Source organism: Aaosphaeria arxii (genome assembly GCF_010015735.1).
Source record: "Aaosphaeria arxii CBS 175.79 unplaced genomic scaffold BU24scaffold_9, whole genome shotgun sequence".
Taxonomy (NCBI): domain Eukaryota; kingdom Fungi; phylum Ascomycota; class Dothideomycetes; order Pleosporales; genus Aaosphaeria; species Aaosphaeria arxii.
Window position 1 is genome coordinate 1,308,130 of NW_022983482.1, and position 16,265 is coordinate 1,324,394.

Consider the following 16,265-nt stretch of genomic DNA (forward strand, 5'->3'; position numbering starts at 1 on the left):
GCTCCATACTCTTCTTCCAGGGAAGGTACAGCAAGTGAAATGACAATCAATCACTACACAGCACACTAAAGTATGGCCTCGACTTCTTTTAGTCGATGACCATATCAATCATACTTACCAGCATGTCAACCTCAACCGACCACAGCACAACGAAACATCTTCGTACACAGCTTTCCACGCGAATATCCAGCTTCCTTTTACGACCTAGTCTCTCCCTTCGTAAATGCAAAAGGGCACATTCCTGCAGATCCATTACATGACAATGTTCGCTAGAATCATCCTTCGCTCCAATGCCATTTGAGCTTATCAGCAACAAGCATGAACGCGCGTGGCTTGTTATTCCCGCCTCTCGCATATACTGCGTCATGAACAGGGGGTTGTCGAAAGAAAAAGCACTTATCATTACGTCCGCCCGTTTGGGAAGCTCATGATTGCAACGCAGATATCGATCTGCATGTGGAGAGGTGCATGCAGAGCTCGTTGCACGACAGGGCAATGCATATGCCAGGATAGGGATGTCGAGAGGAGTATTAAACAATGTGCTTTGCCTGTCGAATTTTTCTTAGAGGTGCAGAACCCTTCAATTGAAAATTGTCTTTATTGTTCCCCATGCCTCCCCATTGTGAAGTTTTCGAGTAGACTTTTAGCATAGCAATTGTGATATCGAAATGGCGCAACCTGCGGCAGCGTTTGCACTTGACGGTGGTGACCCTCGTTTGAGCGGCACAACCAGATTGACTGAGAGGAAACTGCATGATCCCCTGTATGGTTGATACGCAACCTCCATCGAGTGTTTCTTCTATCTGACCTAACACGAAGCATTACGTTCGAAGAATACGTCTACTTCGCCAAACTTGAACGAGAATACGAAAAGTCGCTTCCATCGAGTGGTCAATACACTTCGTTGAAATCGGTACTGACCAGGACAACGGCTACACGGACTGTCGACATCAGTAGCCTAGCCGCTGATGGAGGTGCCACAAAGGCGACAGAAGCCGGCGATGCGTCCGCGTCCAGTGCTCTCGTCACAGATGATGAATGGCACAACGCTTCACGTGCCATGCGGACAGCTACCTGGGGAGCTGTATTCTACTTGATCACGACGGATGTTTTGGGTCCCTACTCGGTGCCGTAAGTCCTACTCATGCTGGCATCTTGCTATCTAGATTTGGATACACGCGACTGACATTCAGAGCAGCTGGGCACTGAGTCAAATGGGATATGGACCAGGAGCGGTCCTCTACACAATCTTCGGGGCTCTAGCTGGCTAGTAATACATCCCTACTCCTCTTCATGTCTCCAAAGACTCTGGCTTACCCTTTACAACTAGTACTGGCTACCAGATCTGGCGCATGTTCCTCCTTCTCGACTCGTCGCGATATCCACTGAGCTCCTTCGGCACAATCGCCTTCAGGATCTACGGCTCCTGGGCCCGCCACATTGTCAATGTACTGCAGACGCTACAGCTTATCTTCAATGTAGGTTTGATTGTGATATCCAACGGTCAGGGGCTCTACCAGATCCAACCCAAGATATGCTACGTTGTCTGCTGCGTTATATGGACCGTCCTCGGCATGGTTCTCGGACAGGTTCGAACGCTGCAGAGAATGGGCTGGCTAGCCAACGTCGCCATCTGGATCAACGTCGCAGTGATGATCCTTACAATGGCAATGGTGACCCGTAGCTCTCCCAACTACACCGCGTCGCTCAACTCCAACGGCCGAGGCGAGGATGACGGGCCTATCCGCACCTACGGCTCCGCGCCCCCTTACTCGGAGGGCTTCAAGACGGGCATCTCGGGCCTCATGCAGGCGGTATATTCGTACGGTGGACAGCTCATCTTCTGCGAGTTCATCTCCGAGATGCGGCGGCCGCACGACTTCTGGAAGGCGCTCGTCATCGCCGAGGCCTTCATCACCGCCGTTTACCTTTTCTTCGGCATCTTCGTGTACTCGTTCCACGGGCAGTACGTCATAAATCCAGCCTACCAGGGCCTGTCGTCGCAGGTCGCCCTCAAGGCAGGCAACATCCTTGGCCTGACGAGTGCACTGCTGGCCGCGGCGCTGTACTCCAACATCGGGATCAAGGTCATCTACTCCAACGTCCTCGTCGAGGTGTTCCGCGCGCCTCCCCTATCTTCCAGGGTCGGGAAACTCCTCTGGGTGGCTCTCGTCCCACTATACTGGTCCCTGGCGTTCCTGCTCGCAGCATCAATCCCGAACTTCCCCTACTTGTCCGGCCTCGTGGCTGCTGTGTGCATCCTGCAGTTCACGTACACGTTCCCACCTCTGCTGATGCTAGGTGCAGATATCCAGTACCACGCCATACAGGAGGGTGAGGGCTTCGACCCAAGAACGGGAACAACCACGAGGAGGGACGGAGGCTGGACGCGGTGGAAGAGGGGCATCAAGACGTACTGGTATGTGAATGCTTGGAACCTCGTGCTCGGGCTCGGTGCATTGTGCACGGCGGGATTGGGCGTGTATGCGAGTGTGGAGGGATTAAGGGCCGCCTTTGCGGTGGGCAGGAGCACGAGCTTTAGTTGTAAGGGGCCGTTGGGGAGTGGTTGAATTGTGAAAAGTGTTCGGTAGTTTTGTATACAGTGTTGTTGTTCGCAGGTGGAGGTGTCAACATTACTTCCCCAACCACTGACAGCTGACTTCGGAATTTACATACATTTGTTTCAGTGTCGGTAGCCATGGCAAATAAACGAGAGTGGGTGTACCACGCTTGACCTTCTTACTGTTCTAGAGGAGTGTTGGAGCCTTTTGAGTGAGAGAGCCGAAGGATTTAAATTGTGTCAACGTCGTCACCTACATGTTATTATCCCGTATGTATGAGTACCACAGTTCCATCATAATACCAGCATATATCACAATTATGATTGTAGATCAATACGAGCAAACATTTAAAACAAACAACATAAGCACAAATAATTCAAGGATGCCTATTCTAGAATACAAACGCACGTAAATACTTGACGATATATAGTTGATGAGATGGAGATGTATGGTCTATCAGGGGGGTATTGAACATGCTGAAGAATAGACAGTAACATGAAACCCAGAAACATTGGGCGGTTAAAGTAATGAAATGAAAAGACAACGCTATAGAGAAAATCCCGACCTGGCTATGAGATTTGAAATATTGGCATGATCACATCAGCGGCATCTCAAGAGTATTGATGCTTACAAAAGCTCCTTTACCACTTGTACGTCCTTCCACTGGAGTGCACAAGAGATCGGCGTCTCCTCTGAGGTTGAGGCTGAGGCTGAGGCTCAAATGAGGGCGAGCCTGGTGCCGCGGACGACGAAGATGATACCGAAGACGAAGATGATGATTCAGACGCAGGAGGCCCTGTCGGCACCGCGCCCGGCTGCGTAGCTTCCATCTGTGGGGCACCCGTAGTCTGCGTGCTCGACAGGGCTGAACTCTGAGAGCCTGACGGGGCTGGCATGGTCGAGTTGCCGTTGCCACCCTTCTCGTACCAGTACATATCGTAGATCTCGAAGTAGGACTCGCGGAACTTCTCTGGGTACTTCGAGACGTAATCGTTGCAAGAGCCAACGCCCGTCTTCGCCGCACAGCCGCCTGACTCCCACTCCTTGCCGGCCCATTGACCGCAGAATGCTATGTTGAAGATGATTCGCATATCCTTGAAGCGTTGCTCGAAATCACATTCCGTGCTGGTGAACTTGGCGATGGGCTTGCCGAAGGTAGAGATGTCCGGGGACTCCCAATTGATCTTTTCCGTGTCGGGGAAGGGAATGAACCATGTTGTGATGGACTTGGACAGGATCTCTGTGGCCCAGGCTCCACCTACGTTATAGTTGTAGTTTGCTCCGTATGTAGGAGGGTTGCCACCCGGGGGTCTTGTGATGTTCTCCACAGTGAAGTTGGAGTTCAAGTCTGGGAAGGTAAGGTTATAATTCCCTGGAAGGGCCTTGATAGAGCAGCCCACGTTTTTGCCCTGATCTGCCGCGTTAACATCGCAGTCTTTTGTGGCCAGATGACCCGAGAAGCTGAGATCTTGTGTGTTGCCATTCGGACTGGCGTTGGGATCGCCAGAGGTGCTGTTGTCGACAATACACTTTTCCGAAGTGTGAAGTGTTACGGCATTACGGTCAAGGTCGTTGACGCCCTCGAGGATGTCGATTTCACCACCCTTGGGCCATTCCTCCTGTCCAAGAAGCCAGAATGCAGGCCAGGAACCGCATTCATTGGTTGGCATGTGGGCAATGTCGGCAATCAGAAGACCTTGGTTGAGGTTGAAGTTGCCTTCCACTCGCACTGATTCACGGCCTTTAGGGTCGCTGTTCATGGAATCGGCTCCTAGGTAGACTGAACCAGTATCATCATAATTGGCGGCTAATTGCAAATCGAAGGCCTTCTCCTTGGGCAAGTACTGTACGTGTCCTTCTGTCGGGTCTGGGCCTGAATAAAAATTGAAGTGCTCCCAGAACTTGTCGTACGACATGTTTCTCTGTATTGAATATCCTGAGCCACCATTTTCCTGAGCTACCGTGACGGATCCTAGGGAAAGAAAGGCGGCCAGCGCCGTGTGGGGTCTTCTAAGGATGTGCGGATGCATGGTTGCAGAGTCGAAATATTGGCTGGTATAAATTCTCTTGTAGTAGATCTAGGAGCAGTGTTCGAAATGGAAAAATGTTTCCGATTTACGCGCCAGAACTTATGAACAAATAAGGATAGTGGCGAGTATTGTGCAGCGATGGACAATACAAAATGATCGAAAGCCGATATGCAAATTTTCGAAAACAATAGCTATTGTGCAACTGTGAAGGCACTACTATTGGTCAACTCTAATGGTGAAAGAATGGATGGTGAAGGGAGGAGAAGTGAAATCGCGGTCAACACGCCTTTGGGAAGAAGTGAAGGGAGCGTTCGCGAAGGAATGCGGTCGTAAAGTGAATGGAAACGTCGATTTTGCAAACACGCGAGACAAAACAACAAGACAAAGATGGAAGAGGAAATGGGAGAGCGCGAAAGAACGACAATGGATGGAATTCTGGTCTTCATGTTCAATGGATGCCTTACTTATGGTTGTTGCATCTCAACTGACCAGATCGAGCAATTGTGTAGTTGGATACTCGCTTGCCTCTGATTGGCCGGTTTGCCCCCGGTCGTTGTTTCATTCGACAGAACACACGTGTAGACGCCAGCCTGTCATCCAATCGTCGTCACTCTGAGCCTCATCCTCGAAACTTGCGCTCTTGGACAACTCTCCAAGCCGCGTCGCACCAGATCCTCTTACCAAGATCGTGGCCTGTCCATCTGTTCCTCCATATACTTAATACTTCGTCATACGTATCTACCATCCTTTCCTTTTCAATTCGACCACGATCTAGGCCACAGTGTGTACATTAGTAGTACAATACATACCTACATACCTACCTACCTCGTAGTCATAGCATGTAAGTACCTACATACGGTAATTACACGAAGAAGATCGATCGAGCAGATAGAACACAGACGGAAGCATGGATCTAATCATAATGTGGCAACAAAACTATCGAATTTTCGTCATTATCTTCCTCTTCGCTACCAGCAACCCCCGTAACTAACGAGCATGGAATAAAATAAGCAAATTTAGAGCATATATGCATAACATGTCATTCGACATCCAAAGGTGTTCCTCTCGTCCAGAGACTAACGCCCTCCTGTCCCTGTTCCATTTGCGTCTAACCCTCGCTGGATAAAGAATACAGACGTGGAGAATCGGTAGAAGTAGTGGACACCTGTGACCGGCTACGATGCGTCGATCCGAAATCATTATCTAATGTGCAAACTATGTTGTCGGAAAATAGGATTCCAGCACGGCATGCTTATTTCAGCTTGCCTGCATCCTTGGCCTCTTTGACCTGTTCGAAGACCTGGCAGTCCGTTAGTATTGGAACACTTTATCAGATTGAACCGGGCTGAATGAAAACATACCTTTAACATTTTTCGTCGTGCACCCAGTGCGTTGACACCGCGCTTCTCAAGACCCTCATCATCCAGCTCGATCAATTCGTGCCATTTTAGGTCTTTCAGGTTGTCGGTGTACTTGTGTAGACGGAGACTCCTAAGCCAGCTTGGGATGTCTTGGAGGAGGGTGGGATCAGTAGGGTCCTCCGGAGGCTTGGATGAGCCACGTCGACCCCTTGGAGACCTTCCCCGGTTGATCTCACCGTGGTCGGAGAGATAGCCAGGATGAGATTCACCGGGTACGCCGAGGCCGAACTGGCTGAGAGTCAACCCGGCCAGGCCATTGTTCATGAGAGGAGAAGATCCGTAGTCCGCCGCTAAGAAGCCGTTGTTCTGGGGTGATGCGAAGTTCATAGCGCCGAGACCCTGTCCCTGCATGGCGATACCGGGGGAGTTAGGGCGCGAACGATGACCTTGCATAACGGCGAGCTGTTGAGCCTGCAGAGCGGCTGCTTGCTGTGGGGTGAGAACCTGGGGAAAGTTGTTAGTCATGAGGCGATCAGCATTGGGAATTGGGTACCTACAAGACCTGGAGAAAGGGGAACATTTCCAGCTCCACCCTCTGAGGACCGAGCTCGGCGGTACTTCTTGACATCGTCAAGTTGGATACGGTTGTTAACGGTAGAAAGAGCAGCCAATTTCATGGCCGTAGCATTGGCGACCATATCGGCCTGCGTGGCCGATTGTTGGCCAAAATTGCCTACCATTGGCGTGCTCAATTGCGAAGCCCAGCTGCCACCTGGGGCATAGGATGGGGAAAGCATTGGCATGTTGGCAGCATTTGGATCCGGAGCATTAAGTGTGGTTTGTTGTACATTGCCGCCATCGCCAGAGAGAGGCAGGCGAGGTGAGCGCAAGCCTGCGGAGGGAGGAGGCTGAGAGAACTGACCCATAGGCTGGTGTTGACCCGAAGACTTAGGACGCTGGCCTTCATTCCACGGTGAGAGTGGTGCAGCGTTTTCCTTCCTGTTGTTCTCATCGGGGGCTGAGATGATCGGGGCAACCAAAGAGCTGCGGTCTCCTACCGTGCTGTTGCGATTGGATGCCGGTGCCAGGCCTGTGATGTCGGTGAACTCGGCCTTCTGCTTGGCGATGGCAGCAGCAGCGTCTGGGAACATGCGGTTGATCATCGTAGTGTCCAGGCCGGAATTGCGCTTAGCACCAGGGGACGGAGGTGGGCGGCCAATTCCTACAGAGCTGCGGTCTCCCGCAGTCAATTTGCTCATGGCGTCGGTCAACTTTTGAGTCATTGGATCTTTGAAAAAAGTTAGTGAGACGAGAACAATTTTCTAAACCATCAGAGAGAACATACCCTTCTCGCCAAAATTGGCTGGAGATAAGACACCCGACATGGGCAGGCTCTTGGACATCTGCTGCAGAACCTGGATGAAGAAGCGAATCTGCACCTGAGTGGTCTGCTGAAGCAGAGCGTACAAAGCAGCGGTCCTCTCAGCCTCGCTCAGTACGCGGAACCATTGTTCGATGGCGCTCAATTCGTCCTTGAAGTCCTGGTCCAAGGTGGCCGTAGCCATCTCCTCGAGAGTGACCTCGTACTGGTCAATGTCTGCAAGCCATTGCTGAGCAGCACGTTCCATTTCGTCCGGGTTGCCAGAGTTGGTGTTGTTCCGTCCAAAGTAGATCTCGGAATTGGGACGAAGGCCACGATTCGTGAGAGGAGAGGAGAAGCCACCCATGTCGGCGGAGGCCCGCAAGTGGTGACCAGCGCCGATGGCGCTGCGGCTGTTGGGAGGACGGAGAGAGCTAGACCCTTCAGGGGTGCTATTCCTGTTGGCAGCGTTCAGACCGGACGACATGATGATGGCGAAGTTGGATCGACGGTTCGATGGATTGAGGGGTTTAAATATGTGGATTCTGGAGGACAAGGATAAGTATCATCAAAGTGAGAAGTCCGGTTGGATATTGAGGGAGGTAATTATACGGCGGGCGAAAAGCATACAGTAAGTTTCGTGGTAAATGAGACGATCTTCAAGAGGTCGGGATGCGATCGAACTCTCCTGCAGTTCCTGCTGACCAGGAGTTCGCTGGGTGGATTGACAAGAGACGAGCGTGGCTGAGAGAGCAGAGCAGCAGAGTAGGCAGGCAGGCAGGCGGACGAATTGAGAGGGACCTCGGCGGCAGTGGGGATCGGAGGAAGAGGTCGACTCTGGCTGTACGATGGGCGCGCAGCAGTAAGAAGAGCGATCTAAAATGCCAAAGTGCAAAAACGAAGGGCGAGAAGAAGGTGGAGAGGAGGAGTGGGACGGGAGAGAGGGGAAGAGAGAGAGAGGGAAATAGAGGACAATGAGAAGCCCTTAGGCAGTGAAGTGGAGGAAGAAAAGAGGAAGAGGAAGAGGAAGAGGAGAGAAGAGAGAGGTATTAGTTAGTGGAAGGTAACTAGAGAAGTATTGGATTGGCTGTAGTAAGAGTAGTAAGAGAGTAAGAGTAGTAAGAGTGTAAGGTCCAGTCCAAGACTTCCCAGGGTAAGAAAGACTTAAGGTAAGAGAGTGTGATTAAGGATTGGGAGGCTGGCCACTTTGGGTTTAGCGGCTGAAGGGGAGCGGAGGAAACGAAGACCGTAGCTTCGGTCTCGAAGGAACAAGAACAAGTTACGAATAATGACCATCCAGTCCGCAATCAGGTACCTAGTTATTCGATATATCCAGATACCAGATACCCTATTTCCCTATTGTCTCTACGGAGTACAATTTTACTATTATCCTCAATAGACACTAACTAAAACCTAGAGACGCTTCTGCCTGGCCCTACACAGTGTATAAAGTACCAGGGAGCAGTAGTGACTTCCAAGAGATGATCATGTTTCAACGAGTCAATTCGTTAACAGTCCGAGTATGGTTGGCCTGTGAAAGTGTTGTCTCTTTTGTTCTACAATACCGGATAGTTACCAAGGTACCGACACCAGTATCAATAACCTAAACTACCCACGGAGTCCCCAACCAATGATTGCTGCCTACTGCCTGTCAACGTCCAACTTCAGCTCCTACTCAGTCCCTTACGATTACGCCACAGAGTGTTGCAATCTATTACGCCACCCAGCTGCAACCAGTACGGTGTTTCCTTCGCCACCATCATCTAGGTACTGTAACTATACCTAGGTATGCAGACACTGAGGCTATGTGCTGAGGGCGGATCAGATGTTACACTACAACGGACTTGGGTCCGTCTATCACAAGAGAGGGAGTCAGTACAAATACCATGTGCCTATGTGTTCCGTATATGTATACCTATTTGAAGATTGAATACGACCAGTATCACAATTGTCGGTGCAACTAACCAGACTCCTCAACGCTACCATCCCAAAACGAAAAGAAAACGCCCAAATCATCAGATGAGTTTCCATCAATTATCATACAATGCACTGTGCCCTTTCCCTACATGGTCCTAGTCTGGAATAAAACTACTCGTACCGTACCGTACTAACTGCTTGTACAATACCCTTAACCGTCTTCTGTCTGTCGTTGCTTATCACAGGTCGGGTCTGGCTTATTTTCTTTTACCCTGGACTCCACACTTGGACCCACCATGTTTCATCTTCTACGCTCTGCCACCACCACCACCACCTCTGCCACATGGGGATGGATGGATGGATGGATGGATGGATGTACGGATAGACACTCCTCGATCGACTGACAGTCCTCTCCTCTCTCTCCTATCCCTACTCGTAACGCAATCGTTGCCCAGTCTCCGTGCGTGCATCATCCTTCTAACCAACCCCCATTCACCGACGACCCATAACCACCGTGCCACCTCCACCACCTACAAACACCACCCGCTGCAAAAACGGACTCTTCCAAAACCCTACGTTCCCTTTCCCCATACACAAGATCCGCAAGTATTGATCAATCAATCAATCACTTTCTTAAATCTAGCCCCCGATCCCATCCTCCCATCCTGTGACAAAAGACCAACCGTACGGTTCCCGCTCTTGTTACAATCCTGATGCGTAGCGCCCACCAATTGTGCCTTTCGCTCTTTGCGTACGCATGAACTCGCACTCCGGAAATCTACCACTTCGCCCGTTTCTTCTCCCCGTCCCGTTTCTAGAAGCGGGATCCCTTAAATATAATATCCTTCCCTGTTTGCGTTTGCTTGTACCTTTTATTTTTGGATCTGCTTCTGCTTCTCCTCCTCCACCTCCGCCTCTGATCTGATCTCATGTAAATCGATAATTACCCCTCTCCATCTTTGGCCATGGGTTCACGCTCCCCCTCGTCTCCATGCAGACAAGCTAGGGTGGGATAGCTATAGATGGACACGCGTGGTGGTGTGTAACTATGTGCGTGTCTGCGACATAGATTGTGAAAATCCCCGGCACCGGCAACACACATCTCTTCTCCGGGTAGATATTCCCCGTCCAGGAACCGAGTTTCGATTCGAAACCCCTGCCTTTGCCATGCACGATATATACAAGTACACGCACACATACGTAAGGCGCTTAGGCAGGTACCTGACTTGCCTGGTATATCTGTCCAGCATTTGAAGATCTATGCGGAGTTGTCTACGCGGCTTTGCTACTGGTGTTGATATGTGAATCAAATGAGAAAGGATACTTGATCGCATGTGACAGCACGACAAGGTTGAAATAGGAAAAGTGGTGGAATAGTTCGTCCCCCTCATATATGCCGAGTATCATGTCATACCATACCATCAATATCGAGACGCCACCAACAGTAGAAGAATGCTTCAATAGATCAATTCCATCGTTCAATTGTCGATGCCGAGATGTACAGGGTGAGCATGAAACTCTGGGAAATAAAATGATATATTCCTTCCTCATAAGGTCGCCTTACATTAGGTGGTAGTTGGAGGTGCTGAGAATGCGGTTCAGCTCTGGATTCAGATCGCTTTTATGTGTATAATTCGAACCAACCATACTGATGAATGCCATTCGTCTCCTTCGTATGTTACAACTGTAGGTGAGGGAGTTGTTTCCCCAGCTTGACAAGGAACTGGCTTCTTTGCCAGCCCACATAACCGTATTCATCAAACAAATACAACTAGATGCCATGCATGCATATTCAGGTTGATAGACCAAAAGGCCTACCCTCAGCGAAATAATTGGACTTTCCACTCTGGAGGCATTATATCTCCGTCAACTAGATCATCATCGGATCTGTCCTATGATCGCCCCGTTCATCACCGCGGCCTCCCGCTCCCAACCCCCTGCAACCACCGTCTTGCCCTTGTTCAACGGCCCACTAGGCAACTGCGATCCGCGGTTGACGCACTCCCGTATTGAGTCCCGCACCTGGTCCTTCCTCGAACGCAGCGTCCTGGCTGATACCCCGCCTCTCTGCATGATCTCTTGCACTTTTGGCGACAGGTTCGAGGCGAGGGATCGCCAGAAGTAGGATGGCAGAGAAGACGTGTCGAGGGAGCTGAGCAACGGCTGGAGAAAGTTGGTTATGGGCGATCGTGTTGTTGATCCTTCGTCGAGGAGCGGGTGTGATGGGGGCTTGATGGTCTCGAGGAGCGTCTCCAGAGCTACAATGTTCTGGCAGCGGGCCGATACCTCCAGAAGGGTTCGATCCAGCGAAGGCAGTTGTGCTAGTGCTCTCGCAAGGGATGCGAGAGACGACTTGAGCGCAGTCTGTAGATAGTCCTGCAGCGCATTGAGGAGCAATACCGGCTGGAAGTTGTCGATTGTCGTCGCCGAGGACGTGGGCGAAAGCAGGTAGAGCGTGAGCAAGGCAGACGTCGTCCTCGACCTCGTGTCCTCCGTCTGCGAATACGTCGACGCCGCAGACTGCCCCGCAGAGGTGAGAAGTGAAGACATTGAGAATTCCTTGACAACTTGCTGCGCCCGCGACCCTATGCTCCTCTCGCCCGGGTTGACTAGCTCATTTTTCAACGAATTCACCACATTGACCCTGTCCAATCCTTCGCCCTCCTGTCCAGGCCCAGAAGCGGTGAATATCTGGCGTAGCGACAACAATGTGTCCGCAGACCGCACCATCGCCCGGTGATCCTCCTTCTTTGCACCGCCGACCCCACCCAATTCCGACATGCGCACCTCCAGTTGTCTCCCCAGCATCAAGCATCGAGCGACCGCCCTTCCTAGCCTTACGGTCTCGACCAGTCGCTCGGCGGTGAGTCGAACCTGTTCCGCGACCTCGTATCTTTCTACAACTTCCTTCTCCAGCGTCTTGTAGGACTCCGTCAAGCTGGCAACCTGTCCCTCCACCTCGTGTAATATCCTCCCGCTCGCATCTGCATGCTCCCTAGTGTGTTCTAGCAACGGAAGCGCGGACTTGGTCGTCAACGTATCGATGTGCGTGTCGATTTCCTGAACGTCGAAGAGGACACGGGAGAGGGGTGTCGAAAGATCCAGAGGTGTATCCGAGGGGTTGTTCGTCGACAGGACCAGCGTGTTGGCGAACGCTGTGGCGGAGAAGCCGGGGTCCAGAAACGCTTCGTAGTCGATATACGACGGCTCTGAGTCTGCCATGTCTGCTACTCAATGGAATCAACCCGAATCGCAGACACGGATATTATTGTTGTTGATGTTGACGTGCATGCCTTGGCAGAGTGGTACGGCATAGCAAGGGTCTACTCGAGCTGTTATCGATAAAATCAATCCTAGCGCAATCGAGACTCCCGAGCTCGCTGGTTCGTCCATCTCCACTTTCACAAGCTTCCAACGACCACCTCCTTGCTCGGCATCTCCTCTCTATCTTCCTCACTCCCTCTCCCACCTCACATCACAGCGAACTCACGGTCCGGCCTGGTACCGTCCACCAAACCGCCCAATATGCCTCCCTCGATGCCCAGCCCATCGATCCGGATCCCCGTCGAGCTGCTCTCGCAATCCTCGTTCGCGCAATTCGGCACCGTGATCGAGAACCCCGCGCACTCGACGCTGCCGCGCTCCCAGCGGCCGCCCCTTCTCGACACCGTCTCCGCGAACCAGGGCACCGCCGTCAAGATCCTCGATGTCACCCGCATGACGGACCTGTACCACCTGGCGCCCTCCACGAAGCCCGCAAAGGCCGTCATGAACATGTTTGTGTGCGCGCCGCGCGACCTGCGGCCCCACGAACCGTCCGACAGCATGCCGTCCAGCTGGGGGGACATCGACTTCGACGAGGAGGACTACGAGGACGGGGGATCCGAGAGGCAATTGTTCGACGTCCAGATCCTGGAGCGCCATCCCTTCACCACGCAGACGTTCATACCGATGGGATTGTCGCAGGCGGATAAACACACGCAGTATCTCGTGATTGTGGCGCCGACGTTGCCGGCATCTGCCTCGAGGAGACACACGGGTCGCCCGCCGCCGTATCCCACGCCGAAGATCAAGAAGTCGAGGTCGATAAAGGATATATTCGCGAGGGCGAGGCCGTCGCCGTTCACGAACGAGAAGGGACCTCCGCCTAGCCAATTTATTCGATCGCACCCTTCGCAGAGACCGAAGGGGCCGGGCTTGCCTGACCTGAAGAATCTGAGAGCCTTCGTCGCGACGGGGAACCAGGCCGTGACCTATGGTGCGGGAACATGGCATGCGCCAATGGCAGTTATTGGGGATAGACCGATTGATTTCGTGGTTGTGCAATTCGCCAACGGAGTGAGCGATGAGGATGTTCAGGAGGTCATATTGAAGCCAGCTCCGAGCGCGGAGGAGGGAATGGTAGTGTCGGTCGATTCTGACAGATCGGGGAGGGTGCTGGTGAAGGCGGGCGTGGGCTCTGTAAAAGCTAAGCTGTGATAACAACTCACACTATCATATCTATAGCACCAAGAGGATATTGGATGCACACGAAAATCTTGTTGAATAATACCAATGTAATGAATTATAACGCTCTGTAATGTCCTTTTCCCCTTATGCAAGTGCTTCACAGAGCAACCCATGGTATAATACAAAGCAAGATAGAAACAGAAACACCAGTGAGATGCATGCAGCAAATTCAAGCCCCCAATATTCGAACAAAGCTCACCCGCACATCATCTCACAACTTCAACCCTTCGAGCGCCAATTCAACCTCGTCGACCTGCTTTTCCATCTTCTTCTCCTTCCACGTCCTGTACTCTCTCGCGACAACCTCCATGACCTTACCCATCTGCGCGTCCTTGCCTTCCCTCTCCAAATCTGCCTTGACCCTCTTGAAGTTCTCCTTGACAAAGATCTGGTATTCCGACTTGGGCTTCACCACTTTCTCTCCACCCTTCTCCATTGTTGTTGCACCACCACCTCGCGGGGTAGGCTTCGTCTGGACTAACCGCCCCTTGCACTTTCCACACGAATGTCTCAGCGGATCCACGCTCTTGGAATGCCTCTTAAACTCGTATCCACATCCCACGCACTGCCAGACATACTTGTATGCGATCTGGTAGCTGTGCTTCGTCGTGACCTCGACGCCATCATCCTGGAACGCATCGCTGACCTGCCTCGCCCAGGCCTTGAACTCCGCGCCGTGTGGGTTGTTGCGCACATTGGATATCATGAATGTTGTCAAGTGGCAGTACTCGTGGGCTAGAACATTATACAGACGGGAGACGTCGTCGATGACCTTCTCTGCGAGTTCAATGGAGCAATGGTGGTGGATGGTGGTTTTGATGTCTCCTGGGTTTGGTCCTGTCCGAGTGCGGATCTGCTCTCTGCGCCAGTTTGCGCGCCCGGCTGTGGTCTTGAGCGTCTTGGACCAGAGAAGCTGGATACCGCCGGTGGATGTGGTTAGGGCTGCTATCCGACCGGAGGTGATGGTCGTATCGAGCTTAGTTAGGAATGCTTCAGCAAGAGAATGTTTCTGGTCGGAGAAGGCTTTGCGTTGGGCACGGAGCTGGGAGACAGTCGGAGAGGTGCCGGACGTTGGTTTCTTGACCGGGGACTGGGAAGACTTCTTTCGCGGTGAGGTAGATGGAGACGGCAGCGATGCATCACTCAGTTCGCCATCACTATCAATAGAGATACTGTTCGAAGTATGCACACCTTGCTCGAGTGCTTGGAGCCACTTCTGTTTCCGAGGAGAGACGAGAGGTTTTGAGGGGGAGTGCTTATCATTCCAGTCGTTCACAACCTCCGGATTCCAGAATCCATCAAGGCTAGGGCGTAGGTCTGCAGCAGATGGTATCCTGGGCTTTCTTTTTGAGGGCGAAACAAGCTTCGATGGCGAGACTGGCTGGGGAGGCGTACTGGGCCTGGAGACCGGAGGAGCCTTTCGAGGGGATTTCAGTTTCTTGGGGGTAGGTGAACTAAATTCTTGATTAGCCCTTTTTTGTCCTGACTTCTGTCTAGAGATCAATCACGTACAAATATAACATCGCATCCACATCGTCCGAGTGCGAGCTCATGGGACGAGATTTGGGTTCGAGTGATGTGTTACGAGTGGGTGGGAGAAAAACGGAATGTTGAGGTAGCTCAGGTGAGCTTGTCAGATCCACAACATCTTGAGCCCAATCCGAGACGGCACTACTGCCTTTCTGAAAGGGAATTCGGGGTGCGGTTGTGTCCAAAGTCGACTGTGGTTCAGACAATGGTTCAGAATTGCCTCGCTTGTCTTCTTGAGTCTCGTAGAAGACATCCGAATCCGAATCAGAATCATCCTCCACAACAACACGAGTTCGAGCAGGAGTTCTCCTGGTTCTCGCGTCAATTATAGGCTCGTCATCCTCTTCTTCGCTCTCTTCCGACTCTTTCTCCACTACCACCTCTTCCTTTTCCTCTGTCTCATCGTCGTCACCACACCACAAACTCTGGTCCGGCTCCTCGTCCTCATCGAGCACAGTGTCCTCGTCAACTCTGATCTCAATCTTCCCTTCTCTCATCGCAAAGTCCTGACTCTTATTCTTCACCTTACTCCTCGCGACCGTCTTCGCCAAATTCCTGGCATACAGATTGCTCTTCCTCTCACCGAACCCATCGCCATTGTCCAGCCCCCTCACTCGCGCTTTCGGTTCCGGCGTCGCCAGGCTCTCATCGCTTAACCGCCTCAGCAAGCGACTATTGCTCGCGACTGGCTTCAGTATGCGCTGCCTGCGCGGTGTCTGGCTTTGTCCTGCGATAGATGCAGGCACTTTCGGAACTAGAATCAAATCCTCATTGTCCTGCCATGTGTAACGGAGCTCGCGCTTCGTAGGAGATTCGGTTGAGGACTTGCGCGGACTTGAGCGTGTAGTTCGAGATGCTGTGGAGGGAGGTGCGAGGATAGGCGTCTCGTCTGGGCTGCTAGCTTTTCGTAACCGCGCCATGGTCGTAGAGTAATGATATGTAGGCAAAAAGAAATGTACAATTTTCTGGCAATGTTGGTGATGGGACAGGTTGCATG

The 16,265-nt window shown here is 52.0% G+C and overlaps 7 protein-coding genes across 7 annotated transcripts; 3 read left to right on the plus strand and 4 right to left on the minus strand.

Moving 5' to 3' along the window:
* The first annotated feature begins 578 nt into the window (after positions 1 to 578).
* On the plus strand, positions 579 to 2,719 carry BU24DRAFT_398423 (uncharacterized protein). The gene is made up of 4 exons (XM_033525381.1): positions 579 to 763; positions 820 to 1,131; positions 1,199 to 1,270; positions 1,331 to 2,719. The coding sequence occupies exons 1-4, from the start codon at positions 669 to 671 to the stop codon at positions 2,568 to 2,570; spliced, it is 1,719 nt and encodes a 572-aa protein (XP_033380041.1). The 5' UTR covers positions 579 to 668; the 3' UTR covers positions 2,571 to 2,719.
* Positions 2,720 to 2,945: 226 nt separating this feature from the next.
* On the minus strand, positions 2,946 to 5,009 carry BU24DRAFT_426789 (glycoside hydrolase family 16 protein). Its single transcript, XM_033529054.1, has one exon. The coding sequence runs from the start codon at positions 4,589 to 4,591 to the stop codon at positions 3,203 to 3,205; it is 1,389 nt and encodes a 462-aa protein (XP_033380042.1). The 5' UTR covers positions 4,592 to 5,009; the 3' UTR covers positions 2,946 to 3,202.
* A 516-nt stretch (positions 5,010 to 5,525) lies between these two features.
* On the minus strand, positions 5,526 to 7,891 carry BU24DRAFT_287463 (uncharacterized protein). The gene is made up of 4 exons (XM_033522787.1): positions 7,298 to 7,891; positions 6,510 to 7,240; positions 5,953 to 6,456; positions 5,526 to 5,891 (listed from the first exon to the last, which is right to left on the minus strand). Exons 1-4 carry the CDS (start codon positions 7,797 to 7,799, stop codon positions 5,844 to 5,846), a joined length of 1,785 nt encoding a protein of 594 aa, XP_033380043.1. The 5' UTR covers positions 7,800 to 7,891; the 3' UTR covers positions 5,526 to 5,843.
* Positions 7,892 to 9,504: 1,613 nt separating this feature from the next.
* On the plus strand, positions 9,505 to 10,109 carry BU24DRAFT_287493 (uncharacterized protein). The gene has a single exon (XM_033522789.1). The coding sequence runs from the start codon at positions 9,587 to 9,589 to the stop codon at positions 9,941 to 9,943; it is 357 nt and encodes a 118-aa protein (XP_033380044.1). The 5' UTR covers positions 9,505 to 9,586; the 3' UTR covers positions 9,944 to 10,109.
* A 754-nt stretch (positions 10,110 to 10,863) lies between these two features.
* BU24DRAFT_287491 (uncharacterized protein) lies at positions 10,864 to 12,564 on the minus strand. Its single transcript, XM_033522788.1, has one exon. It carries the CDS (start codon positions 12,449 to 12,451, stop codon positions 11,108 to 11,110), a length of 1,344 nt encoding a protein of 447 aa, XP_033380045.1. The 5' UTR covers positions 12,452 to 12,564; the 3' UTR covers positions 10,864 to 11,107.
* A 56-nt stretch (positions 12,565 to 12,620) lies between these two features.
* On the plus strand, positions 12,621 to 13,910 carry BU24DRAFT_426795 (uncharacterized protein). The gene has a single exon (XM_033529055.1). It carries the CDS (start codon positions 12,755 to 12,757, stop codon positions 13,706 to 13,708), a length of 954 nt encoding a protein of 317 aa, XP_033380046.1. The 5' UTR covers positions 12,621 to 12,754; the 3' UTR covers positions 13,709 to 13,910.
* A 39-nt stretch (positions 13,911 to 13,949) lies between these two features.
* On the minus strand, positions 13,950 to 16,264 carry BU24DRAFT_495839 (uncharacterized protein; the record flags this gene model as incomplete). The annotated part of the gene is made up of 3 exons (XM_033534160.1): positions 13,950 to 15,192; positions 15,251 to 16,169; positions 16,228 to 16,264. 3 exons carry the CDS (start codon positions 16,262 to 16,264, stop codon positions 13,950 to 13,952), a joined length of 2,199 nt encoding a protein of 732 aa, XP_033380047.1.
* Position 16,265: the final 1 nt, after the last annotated feature.